This window comes from Thunnus thynnus, chromosome 5 (assembly GCF_963924715.1).
Source record: "Thunnus thynnus chromosome 5, fThuThy2.1, whole genome shotgun sequence".
Lineage (NCBI taxonomy): Eukaryota > Metazoa > Chordata > Actinopteri > Scombriformes > Scombridae > Thunnus > Thunnus thynnus.
Genome location: NC_089521.1, coordinates 18232012 through 18248399, shown reverse-complemented (window position 1 = coordinate 18248399; position 16388 = coordinate 18232012). Strand labels below are relative to the sequence as shown.

General features: G+C 41.4%; 1 protein-coding gene across 1 annotated transcript in view; it reads left to right on the top strand.

Moving 5' to 3' along the window:
• The window catches only part of LOC137183017 (novel protein similar to elongation factor RNA polymerase II (ell)), a 30811-nt gene that overhangs the window by 5202 nt on the left and 9221 nt on the right, over window positions 1–16388 (top strand). Inside the window, exons 2-5 of the mRNA XM_067589733.1 lie at window positions 4–51; window positions 10948–11075; window positions 11612–11766; window positions 14275–14516. Of these exons, the coding sequence (XP_067445834.1) occupies window positions 4–51; window positions 10948–11075; window positions 11612–11766; window positions 14275–14516 (573 nt within the window). The remainder of the gene's footprint in view (window positions 1–3; window positions 52–10947; window positions 11076–11611; window positions 11767–14274; window positions 14517–16388) is intronic.

The window sequence follows — 16388 nt, the reverse complement described above, 5'->3', positions numbered from 1 at the left end:
TAGGCATCACTATCAAATCAGCCGGCGATTTGCTTCAAGGGGAGCCAGGGGGTAAGATGTTTTGCATACTCTCTCTAATGCCTCAGAAATTGAATGCTCTAATTAGTTCTGATTTGCTGTGGTGCACACTTGTGACAGTTCCTCTGCACATCTTATTTGATTCTTAAGCATCCAATAAGCTCTTGCATGCATCCCAAGGTGAGCCCTAGGAGGTCAGCCTTGTGACTTTCCAAATGTCGTTGTGATTTTGGTGTTGCTGGTTTTTCTTGCGCTGGACTGTTCTATTTCTTAAAACATCGAAACTGAGAGATCCGGTGGTCCACATGGAGAATATGGCTGCTGTGAACGCACTGGTGCCCAAAGCCTGATGGAAAGGTGTCATTGGTTTGCTCAGTTATTCTATGTTGCGTCAAATATCTGGGACTGTGTATGTATATACAGAGGCGAGGTACATAATCTACAAAAACACTTGGCAATGAAAGCAAGAGAGCATTCCTGTGAAATGGCTGTAAAGAAAGATGCCTGTGTCCAGCCAGATTAGGCCAGCCACTATTACACCCTTCCCAGCTCTGCCTGCTAGGCTACTACACATTTACCACACAATCAGCCCTGTCTAAAAGGAGCTGTTCTAATCCCTGCAAGAGCCGATTGCATTGACGAAAGTGACTTTGCTCTGTACACAAATGCTGGCCCTGTGTGCTCACACGGGCCCTGGAAGCCCTAAGACAGGGTACGCTATACCCCCAGGCTGCTAGCCAGGTTACTGGGTCAGGCTTGCAACTGGGGAGGCTTTGTTCAGGGAGGGGGAGGAGGTAGGGGAACTGGCGAACCCCAGGGAGCCCCATGTCTCCATGCCTGTTGTCTCTGTGTAGACATGAAAGGTTTGAAATACAGGAATGGTACACGAGCGGTGGAATTCTTATCTGGAGAGCACTTAAAAATGTGCAAAATGTATCCGAAACACAAATAATATATGTAAACATGTAATGAAACATCTGTAAGATGAACAGCAGATTAGCCTGCTTATAAGAGTCTTTCTGTGAAGAAATGTTAAGTGAGTGCAATTTAAGTGTGCTTTAATCACTGAATAGGATTTGGTGATTATATCTCGGCTGGCACATTACATATTCAAATTGCTTTGCGGAATTCAAGCATGGGCTCCCTCCCCCTCCGACAATAGTCCCCGAGCTGGACGATTGGGCATTAATGAGGTAGCTGCAACCATTGGTGGGGGAGGCCAGATTAAGCCGTTAGTGGGGGAAGGTTGTTGGTGAACATGGCAGTCTGGCATACAACAGACCGAGAGGATAACCAGTATCTATGTCTCCAGGTTGAAGGGTTTCAGCATCACAGATATAGTTATTCCCCTACACTTTCTCATCCTGCATTTGCTGGATGAGTATTTGTTGACGCTCATCCCTTCCCCAAAAGCAGCACGAGGTTCAAGAGGTCACATGTTGCGAGCGAGGAAGCTTGTGTCCGCTGACAGTTGCCAGCTGTAGAGCTCGATCACAGAAGCCATGACTGCTCCTTCTGATCTTTGTCCTCGCACGCTCATGTCACATTTCCTGTAAAGGGGCACTTCCAGGGCCACAAAAACCAGAGGAATTCTTCAAATCACTGTCCTGGCGTCACTCCAGGGCTCAGTGGTATCAGGGGCCAGGGCTCCTATCAAGAAATAGCACGCTGAGGTTTTCGCCAGCCTTTCTTTCTGACCCTGCGGCATTTAGCCCGACTATTGTAAATTGTCTGCCAGGCTTGTGATCATGCGATGAAAGACACAGACGTTCAGATTGCTTTTCAAGGCAACTGTGAAACTTACAAATCACAAAAAGAATCTGCTTATAAATCTTGCTAACCTCTTCTTTTACTACACTATCTTGGGTATAAACATACTTAAAAATGGATGATATTTGTGGAAAATGAACTAGATTGGTTGGATCAATAACTATCACCTGCAGCAATGAAAGAAAAGAAAAGAAAAGACGGGAATGTGATGCAACTATATAGAAATAAGAGAAGCAGAGAGATATTCTGTTCACATTTCGTAAAAGCTTGAAGTAGAAAAGAAATCAGATTCTGGATTACTTTGAAATCATCACCGGGGATTAAGGAATATATTCAGAGCTGGTCTGGGTTCCCATGGCCAGGAATTTCACATCCTAGTGCTTATTTTCCTTTAGTGCTGGCAACGCCACCTGCTTGTTGGCATGATCTATATCCATTTAGTAAGAGCGGATAGTAGAAATGTTAGTTCTTATTTATTAGATCCATGCTGTAGTTAAAATATTGATAAGGAATTCAACCACAATACCACTTTATTTCTTGATTGTCCTCTTTTGAATACTGTATCTCACCTATTAAACCACAAAGTTGTTGCATACCATTCAATATTATAATTGTACCATTGCATAAAGGTTTTATGAGAGTAATATTGTAGTAAACGTGGACGTTACATTTAAATAGTGTATGTTATGCTGTGTCAGGTGTGACATCTGTTTTATTCCCCTCCTCAGTTCATAAATGTTGAATTGCAGTTGCCAGTGTAATTGTTTTTGTTTATGGCCCTTTCTGCTTTTATGTGCACAGTTGTCACATAAAGGCAGCGGCGTTGGGATGAGGGGAATGTAGAGGTGCTCTTAGAGATATTCTCATGACGACTGTGTGTGAATGCTTAGCTTCCCCTGCGCTCCCTCCCACCTGCCCTCTTGATTATTGTGCCATTTCACCCCATGCCTTGGCTGAATCCTTGGGAGACATCAGGGCCTCTATCTCACACACGGCTGCTCTGACTCTACCCCCCGCCACCACGCCGCTTTGCTTCGCCTCCCGCTCACACTGCAAATAAGCTTTTGCAGTGTGCGAGTGTGTGTATGTGTGCATGCACACATCATTTTTTTTTCCCCTTTTTTTTTTTTTCTTGAAGCTAATCAGAATAACAATAACAGGAATGTGGTTTGAGAGCCGTCCTCTCCCAGTGGCATAGCAGTGAGAGGGAGAGTTGTCCCACGTGTTTCTGAAAGGGCACACGCCGCTCTATTCATCCAGATGTGTTAAGCGAGGCCAAAGTCCCTGTGCTCTCTGCTCGTCTGAGGCCCACTGTTTTTATGCAGAGGCAGTTGGCCTTAGGATTTTTAGATCATACAGTATATTTTAAGAATAAGCCTCACGAGATCCTACAGTTAAAAGGGACTTTTCTTTAGTTAGCTCCTCTGTCATTTTTGTGTTCTATAGCTTTAAACAAGGGATTTCGAAAGACGCCATGGTGACTGGAGCAGTATTTTAAGAGTGTTTTATGGCTACAAGAGTGCTGTAAAAGATCAGAAATCAATGGCACAGACTTGGCAGGCAGTGTCACTAAAGGTGACGACAAACATATAACCAACTTGAATTTACCGGAATAAGAAACACAGTGCTGCACAATTCCACAAACAGAGTTGTGTGTTCTTGTTGCGGCTTTGTGTTGTTTATTTACATTCCAAGCTTATCCAGAACCATTAGGACTAAAGATGTCACCGTCACTCTGGGAAACTGGAAGTAGCAGTGAGAAAAAACATACAACAACAACACTACTTACTGCTATGAAATGTAAATGTAAAAATGTACCTTCTAAACTATTTGGATATTGGCATCACAATCTAAATTATTTGACTGACCAAAGTTTGAGTTTTCTTCTTCATTGTGTTGTCATAAAAATGTTTAAGTATGCTATAATACGCATTTCCCAATTTTCTCTCTTTTTTTTTTTTTATAAACAGTTATTTAATTTCAGCACAATCTTATATAAATCTATGAGAATTAAGCCTCATTTGGCAGGCTAAATATGTTCAAATCCAGAATCATTAAGATCAAATATAAAGATAATTACAAGGAAGTCACCATTTAAATTACCTTTGAATATTGTCATTTCCCTTTGCAAAGTTGTTAATTAGTAATCATTGATCAGTTGTTTGGTATTGTAAAAATAGAACAAAGTTGACAATAAGGAAATACCGGCCTTGGAGGAGTCTTATCGCAAACTTTTTTTTTCTTCTTGGATTTAAAAATGCAGCACAACAGGATATGAGGAACACTCTAAGTAAACACGGGCAGTGTTTTTGTGTACAGTAGTGAGGAGTCTTTAAAGCTTAAACCCAAGAGATTGAAACCAACACCAGAGAGCTATTGTTTAACCTACGGACAGGAGGCTTTAACAGGCTTATGTAATCCTTGATTGCTTTGAGGTAGAAGATACACACTGCATAAAAGTTTGTATTTTCACTTCATTTTGAAACAGTTTTCTTACTCATACCTAGATTTAAACATGGAATTTAGATTTTCCCCAAAATTGATTTTACGTAGGCAGCAGAGATACTACTTCCCTGTAAATGTCTGCAGATGCATCAAAAATCCCTGTATTTTCTGGCATATAGCGGCATGTTATTTGCGATCGACAATCAAAGCACACAGAGTGTTACTTGGCTTACCTCTTACCTCTTCAATCCATGCAACCTGATTTTACATGACACATCTTGGTGCATGTTTTGGATTTTCCCCTCTTTTTCCAAGTTTCCCTGCAAGTTAATCAGGTTTGGACATACTTTCCAACGCACAATCTGTGAATTGTTAAAGGATTACAGACTGCCTGCCTGCGTGGAGAGAAAAGTCCAGTAATGGGAGTATAGTGCGTCTCTCCAAGCGGTTTGTGGGATTGCTCCAGTGAAACAGCGAGGTATCAACAAGGGAAAACACACATTACTGGTGTCAGTGCATCTGAGGTCTAATAACCACAGTGTGAAGGGAATTTCCTAACTTCCAAACAATGTCACCATCTAATACAAATTAGCCAAGGCTTAAAGGAGGAGAATCCATTTACAGGAAAACACAGTCTGAGTGTGTCTCTGTGGTGTAATTGATTTTTTTAAAAATGTAGTTTTAGTTTACATATTGCAATGAGAGAAAACTGGCCTACCACTCACATATAATATAATTGTGGGCTTCTAAAACCGAGGCAGCACTGTTGTCTCTATTCCTCTGAGTATTAAGAGGAAGGCACCTACAGTAAGGAGGGGTGGGCTGTCGGGGGTGGGGAGATTGAGTGTGTTTGTTGAGGTTGACAGATTAGCCCCAGCTTCTTGGAAAAAGACTGATTCTGCTTGGCATAACAGGCAGTACCTTGGGGGATGCTCGACAGTTGCCCATCCCCATATCCCCACACTACTCCCGTCAGTCTCCACCCCCCCACCCCCCCCCTCTCTTTTGCTTTCCTGTCTCTACCAACCCCCCTCAATGAATAGATCATCAAGAACAGGAACCACCACATCCACCCAGGCTCACTGAAAGCATAATTTAGACTCAAAGAGGTGATGTCACACATTTTGTTTTCAATAAATGAGTCACGGTGGAATCACAGATCAGGCTGTACAAAGCTTGAGGACAGTGAATAGGAATAATTAATTTGACCCCTGCGTTTCTCTGAGACGCTGTTTGCTAACATCGCTGCGCTTGCCCGGCTGCATGTGTCACTGAAACACAGCTGACTTGGATGTTATCTACTGTCAGACCAGTGGCGCAACTTGTAGAGTCCAGTAAATGACGTATGATCTCTACTTTGCAATAACATATCCGCCTAAACAGAGAGGGAATCAGGAACACATACACTTGCTCAAAAGCAGCATCCACCCCCCTCCTCTGTGCCGAATTGCTCGACACATTCCTAAAGGAAGACTATTTAGGGCCATCCCTCACGTGCTGGCTTTACTGGGAGCCACTGGCACCCCCCACCTCCATACACACACACACACACACACACACACACACACACACACCCAAACCCCCAATCCCTCCTTTTACCCCCCAACAACACACAGCCACACGTCCCCGCTGTTCATGAATAATCCAGGCGGGCCGACAGGCCATTGCACTCAGCTTTGTGGGGGAAGAAGCTAGAACAAAAGACGGGCAGCTCACAGAGCAGCTATGGCTGAGTAGGCTCAGATGAGAAGACAATGGTAACTAGTGTCAGTACAGACAGGGGCAGGAGGCAAAGACTTCAGAGTAAATCACATATCCAGGCGCCTGCTCCCATCTCAGTGCTGCCATGCCAAATACCAGAGCTGGGAACCTTGCCTTCTCGCCTTCATCTGCAGACTAAAAGAAAGGAAGACAGAAAGAGAAACTATCCTCTCATCTTTCCCTGCAGATGTTTGGCTTGCAAAAGCACGGGACGGGGAAAAAGCAGATCTCTTAAGTGAAGCTATTTTTTCCTTCCTGACCAAATAGCAGGGTTAAGAACTTTGTTTAACCCCATCAAAGATGAGCAGTTTAAATATGCTTGGGGACTTAAAGATGGAGTTTTACAAGGACATCACCGATGGTGCCCTTTGTCCTTGTTCAACTGCTGAGCCCCCTGCCAAGATTTTCTGTTCCAGTCCAGTTCACACCTTACAACAGCTTGAAAGTATTTGACATCTCCAAACACACAGGCCCTAAAGGAGCAGATGTGGCTGGGCCGCGGCCACAGAGGCAGTTATTGTATCAGCCTGTACGCTCCATGGGGGGCTGCGCTGACAAGGTGCTAAGGATTGCCGTTCTGATGCTGTTTGGTTGCTGTGTCTGTAACAGTCCAACGGCTAAACTTTACTCATATGATGATGATAGGCAGTTACTGCACACACGCTGCTGTGTGTGTTTCTTTTATGAAGCAGAAGAATTTTATTAAACTGACACATGTTAATAGTATACTCTGATGATAATAATACCCCATTAAGCTTTTCTCTGATTAATTAATCATCAGATTAAATTACTATGGAGCATAAGCTTTTTAATGAATTCTTTCCCTCGTTCTGAGCTGGACAAATAACACTGATTTAATAATTATGTCCAGGACTTCTACAGCAGGAATTACAAATTTAAATTACACATCAGAAAAATACTTTAATATAGCTGAAAATGTAAATAAATATATAATTTAATAATTACACTGGAATATAAACTCTAAATCAAAAGAACATTTTCCTGGCTGGCTCTTTGTGTAAGTGAAGGGTCATTAGCAGCATTCAGCTTATTCATCATAGGAGAAGTCACATTTTGTGCCTCAGAGTACCAGATCACTATCAACATTTATCTGTGTGCTGTAGTGCAGATGTAAATGCAATTTTGGCATAATATAGTAATATAAACAAAAACCAAGCAGTTTTAAAATACACAGATTTGCCGATAAAACTGCACGTAGTTAGTGCACATTTGGTGGACACATGTAACCAGAGACTCTGACTGTTACACGAATGTGCACGGGTGACTCACGGTTAAACCAGTTCTTGACCCAGTAGTGCTGGAGCCATATTTTTCTATGAGCTGTCATTAGCCGTCTGAACTCTGTCAGTACATTTTAAAAACTTAAAAAACCTCCAGCATGTACTTTTTATAACTCATTTACCATTTTGTTCATGTTTTAAATTGAGGATTGTGTTTCTGTTTCTATTTTTGATTGTTAATTGATGACTGTACATGACTTGTCCCCCAGAGCTTGACTGATTATAATCTCTTTCTGGTGACACTGTGAGCCACGGTGCACCTAAGGATATCTGACCTCTCTCCCTGCATGTAACCTGTGAGAGTGTGAGCCTTCTGATGCCTAAAAAAAGACAAAATAGCAACTCACACACAACCACACACAACCACACACACAGGGAAGGGAGCAGATCGAAGCTCCATATGGAGATGTCTATGACTCAGCGTCTCTATGTAAATCTACACCTACTACTTGACTGACAGCAGCTCCAGGATCACAAACCTGTCGGTACAAGTGGTGTCACTAACTAAACACATCAAAAGTCAGAGTTAATTGCATCAGACTGGGTGGGTTGATGACATAGGTGGCTTTGCATGAATTGGCTGTGATGATTAATGTTTTCTGCAGTCATTTGCAGTCACTGTTTTAAGTTGCAACATGTAACTTCCTGGTTGTTCAGCAAAGTTGTTAAGTTGGTTGTTGGTATGCAACTTAAATGTCATCGACTTACCAGGTAACATAATTGTGAATATGTTTACACTGAAGTGATAAAGATAGAAAGTAGTGGCAGTGTCAACCAGAGACTCAATAGCCAAGTGAAGAGAGCGTCTCCAACCACAGTAAACACACAGTTCTTAGTGTTTCACCTCCACCGTACAGTACATGTAGTGATGTATTAATTAAAAAACTTTTTTAAATTCTAAAATTTGTACTTTAAAATGTACACACCTACTGTATTGTTGTGACAGTTGAATTCAGATCATTGAAGCGACTGTAAAACATTCTTTAACTGATAACTTAGAAGCAAAATAATGTACCATTGCTGCTACAACTTGACTCGGTCTGGTACCAGTAGCCTTTGGTGGCTAACAAGCATTATGTTATTGGATTTTTGAGGTTGATACTAATATTGATATTTGAGTCTTAAAAAAATCCAATAATGATATATTGGCATACATTTATATTACACAACATTTAACATAAACTGTTTTGGTAATGATTTTATCAAAAATGTCATTTTCATTTATGAACACCGTAAGATTGGGACTTGTCAGTGTTTTCAGGTTATATTTAATGGAGTTTCTAAATGACCTAAAACATATTTTTTGGCATCTCAGTCCATGACATTTCTTATTACTTATGGGCCAACATTTACTCCACTACTGAAATATCTGTATTAGTTTATTTCATCCAATATAAAGGCTGATACATAATTGGTTAAGCTCTTGTAGCTAATGTTAGCTACTGTTAGCAAATTTAGGTTAAATATTACTGTGTAACTGACATTACTGAGTCAGTTTGCCGACAAATAGCTTCATAATTATCATACAGACATGAGTGGTATCGATATCGGTTTTCATCTAATTCTTGGCAAGAAAGCGAATAAGCGCATATGTTTCAAATTTAGCATCCCATGTTTTTGAGCTATTTTTATTCAACACTTTTGAGGTTAAATTTGTGGTCCTGAGGTGAAACAGACTCTCAGGCTTTCCTTTAGGAGTAAGGAACTGGGAACTAATGGGTTAAATGACATATGGTTATGAAGCTTGAGAAGGATGCTGTGAATAAAACGGGGGCGACCTCTGAACAGTCTGACCTGAGTGACATTGATTAGAATTAGAATGTGAAGTGTGCACGGTGGCATGGATGGGGGTGACAGGCAAATCTAATGCATGGCTGGAGGGGGCTCATACTGCTGCCATCGACTGAAAGAGGGGACATGGTGGCACTATTGCAATGCTAAATGTGTAAATGTGCACACTCATCTTATATCAAGCTAACCTCTGTTTAGCAATGCTCCTGTTAAAAACAAATCCAAATGCTTCTGTGTGCCTTTCACTACATCAATAAACCTGTTTTTAGTGACTTGTTGCTTCTAATTTTGGTCAAGGCGGCTACTACTCTACTATTTACTCTCTTAAAGTAATAGGTCCTGAGGACATGGCTCGCCTCTTGGTCCCACTCACTTTGATGCTTTTGTGGTTGATTGTTCATAATTAGCGTAAATCCCAGAGCAGACATATGCAGGGCTCCGCTTTACCACTTCATGTGAACGGTCAGACATAAATAGGTCAGAATTAATGGTCAGCTGTGTGTCTCAAGTGTCCATGGCCTTGTGGGCTGCTTTGCGTTTTGTGTTGACATGGGTGGGCCATGCGCATGAAGGAAAGCTAGGGGCTGATGGGGGTAGGGTGAATGGCATGCATTGGGTTGCAGAAGAGGAGGAGGAGGGGTGTCGCGAGAGGAGCTGTTCATTGGCTCCGTGTGCTCCAAAAAACACTGCTTATGGCTTTGCTGCATGACTGGGCATTTGTGACAGCTATAGTCCTGCCTGCCACATCTGCCAGGGGCACTGTGCTCTCAGCCAGTCAGCTTATAATCAATCACTTACGACTGATGACTAAAGAGGCAGCTTCAAGTCCATCTGACTGACATTTGTTTTTCTTGAGAACCAGCAGTTAAAAAAGCCTGTGCGTTTTGGACTGAGGTGGTACCGCGCGTGCTACAAAAAGAGCACAGAGAACTGAGGCCAAAGAGAGAAAAATGTGAGCTGCTGCAGCAAACTCACATTTAATATGGGAAAACAGTACTCAATGCTACCCATCAGTAAACATGTGTTCATGCTTGTAAAGGATGGGTGATAATCATTGGGCGTCTCCTGAATCTAGGACATTCTATCAACAAAAGTACTAAACTCTCCTTTTTCAGGCTGAAACACAGCTGCAGGCAGTGTAGTAGAGAGCCGCTGCCCAATGTGTTTTAAAGGACATATTACCTGTTGGTTAATGACTTTCTATGTTGAACTGTCCTTTTAGTGGAAGTAGGTTTTTGGGTCATTTTATGTAACAGGTTTCTGACAGAGATAGATTTCACCCTGCTGGCTTGTTTGTTGCTAGGGAGCCATGGACAGCCGATGACAGAGGAGGTTATCACCCAAGAGAAAAAGCTGTCCGTTATACTATTGTAATGTTTTGCCTTTCAGACAGCCTCCTCCCATGACTGGCTACAGGTCATCATCCCTGACCTGGGAGGTACCATGTGGCCTCTGTGACTGGCCCAAGTTGGAGATTATTTAGGTCACATTTATTGCATGAAAAAAAAAAAGAAAAGAAACCAGCGAGTCAAGATCGCTCTCATGAGGTTTAATAAAAGAAGTTGCATCCAGTGTTTTTCTACTTTGATATATATTACATTAAATCAGATCAGGCTACATCTGGGAGAGATAAAACATGCTCATTACATAACACACCACTCAAATTAGCAATGCTAGCAGATACACTCAAGCATGTCAGAGTGTACTAGAGGGAACACTAAAATTGTTAAAGGTTAAAAATGACCATGACTTGCTTTTATAAAGATAAATGAAGGACTGTCCTGGTGTTAACCTCTCATTAAAAATGTTTTATTCCTCTAAACAATGTTTCTAATAATTTCATATTTTTTGTCTTGATTAGTACGTGAAGATCCCAGCGCCGACCCCTGAATCCCCCGATGGACTCAGAGTCTTCTCGTTCTACCTTTCCAGTGACAGCAAAGACAAACCTCAGTCCAGCTTCGACTGCATTCACCAGTATGTCTCAGGGTAAGCAGCACACATAACTATTTCAACAGTCGACCACGAATGGAATTCGTAGTAAATTTGGTGTCAGACTGCGACCGCAGGGCCTTACCAGACAGTGGCCTCTCTCTTAGACACTACAACAACAGACAGTACACTGTCTGGCTATATTCAAACAAGGCTACAATAACACCCAAAGGCCGTCATGCCACAAGTAACCTGAAAGGTGTGTCCAGTAATAATTGAGAACAGAGAGGTAGTGTTTGTGGCCATGCAGGGTCAAAGGGTGACATTAGAGCTGCTTTATTTCTCCTGGAGTATTTTACCCTTTTAACTGCACACTTGTTGTTTAAAGTTATGTTTTATAAGACAGGACTAGAATCTGCATGCAGAAACAAGTCACAGAACCAGTTATGTGTGTGTCATACAACACCACATATTACAAAATTACAACAGCTAGTATCTCTAATGCTTGTTTTTGACAAACAGCCAGCTGATTGAGCTGAGCCAGAGAATTTGTAAGCTTAAACCCTAAAATCTTCTCTCTCTCCTCTACAAAGGGAGGGCAGGGATCACCTGGAGGGCCAGGGCAGCATTCAGGACAAGATCACAGTTTGTGCCACAGACGACTCCTACCAGACGACACGGGAGCGCATGTCTCAGGTGGAGAAGGACATCTGGAGCCGCTCAGCAATTGAGATCAAACCAGGGCCAAGTAAGCTATCGTCCAATAGCTGTATCTCCATTCTATTGTACGCTCCTGCATCAGTTTTACGAGGCAGCCTTGAAGCACGTAGGGATCAAGGACAGATAACCAGAGAGTTTTCATGTTCCCAGAAAGCTTCTAAACTATTGCCTCTCACCATTTCATCCTGCTGATAATTGCCATATGGTGTGGAAGTTATCACATAATTGATCAAAGCACTGTGTTGCAATTATTCATGCAAGAGGGATGCATCTTTCTTGTAATTTTCCTTTCATTTTGACCAGATTGCTCAGGCACCGTGCCAGCTTGCCTGCCAGCACCATTAATGTGATTGAGTTTGCCAGAAGTATGTGCTAGTAACAAGTCTCATGCTGATCAGGTTGTGCCTAAAAATGTAATTACAGTTACTGGGATTTAATTCACTTTCACTTGATAAAATACCTCTAAGTATCATCTAAGGAGAGGCCACAGTTAACCTGGAGTGGTCTTGGCCTGAAATGAAGAACATCCATTTTGCTATTAATTTTCTTCTTTCACTAACCATCTCCATGCCTGAGCTGTGGTTTTAGTGTCATTGTCAATTAAAAAAACCATGCTGGGTCTTTATAAATGATCTGGCCATGAGGCTTCATGACATTTAGAGATCCTGTGTGAGTTTAAATGCTTGTGTTGATTATATTTTATGAATGGAAACCCGCTGTGCAGACCATCACTATAACATAATGTTTAAAGGTTTTGCTGTACAAGCCAGCTGTTGGGACCAGTTTCTACACATTACATGCCACACTTTGCTGCAGAAAGAGTCTCTCAGAGACTTTTACAAAAGAAATGTAATATATCTGGCACATTTATACATCTAGTAAATGCTGGGAAAGACATGGGAGTTCCTGGTTAGAAACATGCACTTAAAGGATATGCCATTTTATCTTTCAAGCATATAACTGTCCTCCTCTACTCTTGGACAGCAGAAAGTGAAATAAATGGGTTATGGATCACAGTATGTGCTATATGCAGTGGAGAGCACACGGTTGTTTTGTGGTGACTGACTGTCTTTTTATGGTACAGTAATGCTACACTCATCAGAAAAAAGTCAATTTACCAACTCACAATTATAGGCTGCAGAGCAGAAAAATGTCCACAATTTAGACAATAATGTATGATTTAAAAATTCAGCAGTATTCATAGGAAAAGAAGAACTGACGAATAAGAATCTGAAATTTATGCACACGTGGTGTTGGAAACATTTGGTTTTTTTGAAATTAAAAAGTTATGAAGTTGTCCAATATATTATTTTAGTATTTAATGTTGATACTCTGTTGCTAACAGTTGCTTTCTCATGGCTCATTTACATACAACGCTCACCACACTGTAAAGCATGTCAGTTATTCTAAGTAAAACATCACTGCCGTCGTGGTAAGTGTCATTCCACAAAAACTGCCTTGAGACTCATAAAAACTTCCCCTAAGCTGCATTAATTTATTACCCTCAATGGGTGTAGTTGCTGCGTGTTTGAAATGTGGCAATACAGGCTGTTTCAGTGCAGGGAGGATATTTGCCTAAAATCTTCACGACTTAGTCCAAGGCAGATGTTGAAACATGCTCCTGCAAGACTGTAGCAAATTTGCGAAGCAGATATAACAAGTCTCCTTTTGAATCTGAAGAAATGCTGTACACTGCTTTCAAATGTGAAATACAGCAAACTGTCTACAGCTTAAACATTGGTGCTGTAAGTACATGTGCAATGAAACTATGAAAACTAAACGTATGACAGTCTACCATGTTGTCCTTTAAGTGCTGTTAGTCTGCGACCTATAGCAACCTCCAAAGTATGGCTTAAAGTTGTAATGAGATTACGGTCTGCAGATATCTATAAGCACTGCTTGAAACTGAATTAGTTCTGCAACAGGAAGAAAGGGCCTCTGTGTGTTAGTTGCTTTAGTTTCCATGCTCCTCTGTTTACTCAGCAGTGGGCTAACCCTACTGTCAACCCTTTCACTGTTTTCCACTCGTAGCAACACTGCCTTTGCACACCAACACAAACGTGCATGAGCACAGTACCATTCAAGGTATTTATGTATGTAAATTGCTTTTTCAGATTGGGCAGAAAGTGCTACACATACTGTATCTGTTACGTTTGCATAAAGCAGGTTGCATGACAATTGAGAGATATAATGAAGATAAAACGTATTAGGTTGTCTCTTGTGCGTAGGCCTGTCTTTCAAAATCAGGGTGTGATTTGTATAACTGTCCAGAGGACTGGATTAGGAATGATATGTTGGCTTGGCTATTATAAGATACAGTCAACGTAAGTGAATCCTGTTATCAGATCAGTTATAATCTCTTTGCTCCTCTTTAGTTTTGTGTAGGGTAGGGACTGTATGGCCATCCAAAAACAGCTTTAGATTACTGCTGTGATAACGTCTTGATTCAGTATCACTGACCGAAGCAACCTGCACTTATCTTTCAGAAAATGTCATGTTTAAACTTTGCTGTGTGTCCCTTTTGTTTTGATCTTAGGTAAGTGCGTGAAGGTCCAGAGGAAGCAGGGTTTGGTATCAGGCTCAGATAGCAGCAACAAGCACTCCCCCAGCAACAAGAGGAGCCTGGTTCCCAGCCCTGTGGCACACAGGCCCTTGAGGGATCGTATCATTCATCTCCTGGCCTTAAAGCCCTACAGGAAACCTGAGCTGCTACTGTGGTTGGAGAGGGAGCGGGCAAGTCCAAAGGACAAGTCTGACCTGACCTCAGTACTGGATGAGGTGAGACATCTGGCACATTGCTATGTAAACACATTGTCGACTAATGATAAATAACCTCAAATGCAACAAGTAGAAGAAAATACCAAAATGTTCTGTTATTGTAAGTTTATATGAAATAATCTTTAAAAAAAACATAATTTGAGAAAAAAAGAAATGAGACATCAACATCTGTGTAAAAAGATTCTTAATAAGTGTGACTGGAGTCGGTTAAAACTTCAAACACAAACTAGTCCCTCATTTGCCATTTTTCTAATGATACTAATGAACAGAGCACTGCTGTAAAGCTTAAAACTATGATCTGAAAATGTGATGTCAGTGAGTTTATTTCAGGCATATTTCCTGTGTTCACAATGTTTGAGTGTCCCACTGCAGTCATCAAGAGGGACTGTGCCGCCGCTGGTAGCTGTAATTAGGGCTGTGCTTTAATTATCTTTGGAGGAAAAGATTGTGTTTTGACAGGAGAGGGGTGGGGTGTCTCTAGCTGGGATCTGGCTACTTTCAGAATTGAAAGTGGTTGGTTTGGGTAGATTTGTATCCGCAGGATTAAGTTGTAGAAGGGCAGGGTTAAACTGTTTACCATGGAAACAATTCTGACCCATTGATTTGCAAACAGGTCTTGTTTTATTTAGACATAAGGTGGAGTTGCAGCACTGCTGGTTAAAGGGGACCTATTATGCATTTCCTTATTTTCAGTCATATGTATAATGTTACAATGTCGGATGTTCATATTAAACGTGGCCAAAGTTTCAAATAATGAGGTAAATGTACATAGAAGTAATCCCTGTGAGTAAAAAGCAACGGCTTCAGACTGTTCTGAATGCTCGGTTTCCAACAGTTTTTTCTACTTTCAAACCAAGCTGATGTCAACTCCATTTCTTTATATGGCAGTGTTTCCTCTAGAATTTTTTCAGGCCTAGTGGTATGCACTGGAAAAAACCCATAAAGAGATGAGGCACTCACATCACGTCAAGAGTTTCCTAGGCAATGACACAGAGGTTGACTCACGTTTCAGAACAGTGCTGCACAGAGGCTCCCAAAGGCAAATGATTATTGATTTCCAAATGAATGGATATTTGGCGTTTTTTTTAGCTTTCAAGAAAAGATTTTATGGCCCGGTGAGGCCTCTCGTTGGCCTGGTGGCCCACCAGGCCTGTACAATTGTAGGGGAAACACTGTACGGTCATCTGCTGCAGCACTTCAGCATGTGTCAGCTGCTCTCATTGGGAGTTCACTGCTCCGGTCCGCTAACATTATGGCATTTATGTGGCTGTTTCCTCTTGTACTATTCCTCCTTGCATTATTTCTAACTGATCTGCTGAACAAAGAGCTCCAAATATCTCCAGATCTTGTTGTGTCGACTGGTTTTATCAGAAGAATAGCGCCGCTAACGAAGCTCTGCTAAAACAGTGGATAACATTTAATTTCCTGTAAATTCTTTACAAAAGCTTTTAATATGAAGCACCAAAAGCAGGAAATGTGGGGTTTTAATCAGCAGTAACTTCATACGACTCTGATATGGCTGAAAGCAATCAGCAAACAGTAAAATAAGGCAGATATCTAAAAGTACAAACAGGAACACAGAGAGAAATTAAACTTCAAAGCACAGAGATTCAGTTAGAAGCTACAAAAGTACTGAGAGCTGAACACAGATAGGATAAAGATGTCAGACAATAAGCAGGTAATGAGCCTTACCAAACAGAGACATCCTGCTGTAATCTTTGTTGCTGCGGATGTTCACGCTGTCCACTCACATATTTCAGATCAGATTTCAGCTCCAACAAGTATGGATGTACTTGAGAAGTTTATATTTTGAGTAAAGAACGAGAACAAGAAGCGAAATCCGACTTCTATAGTTTGTTTATGCTGCCTTCA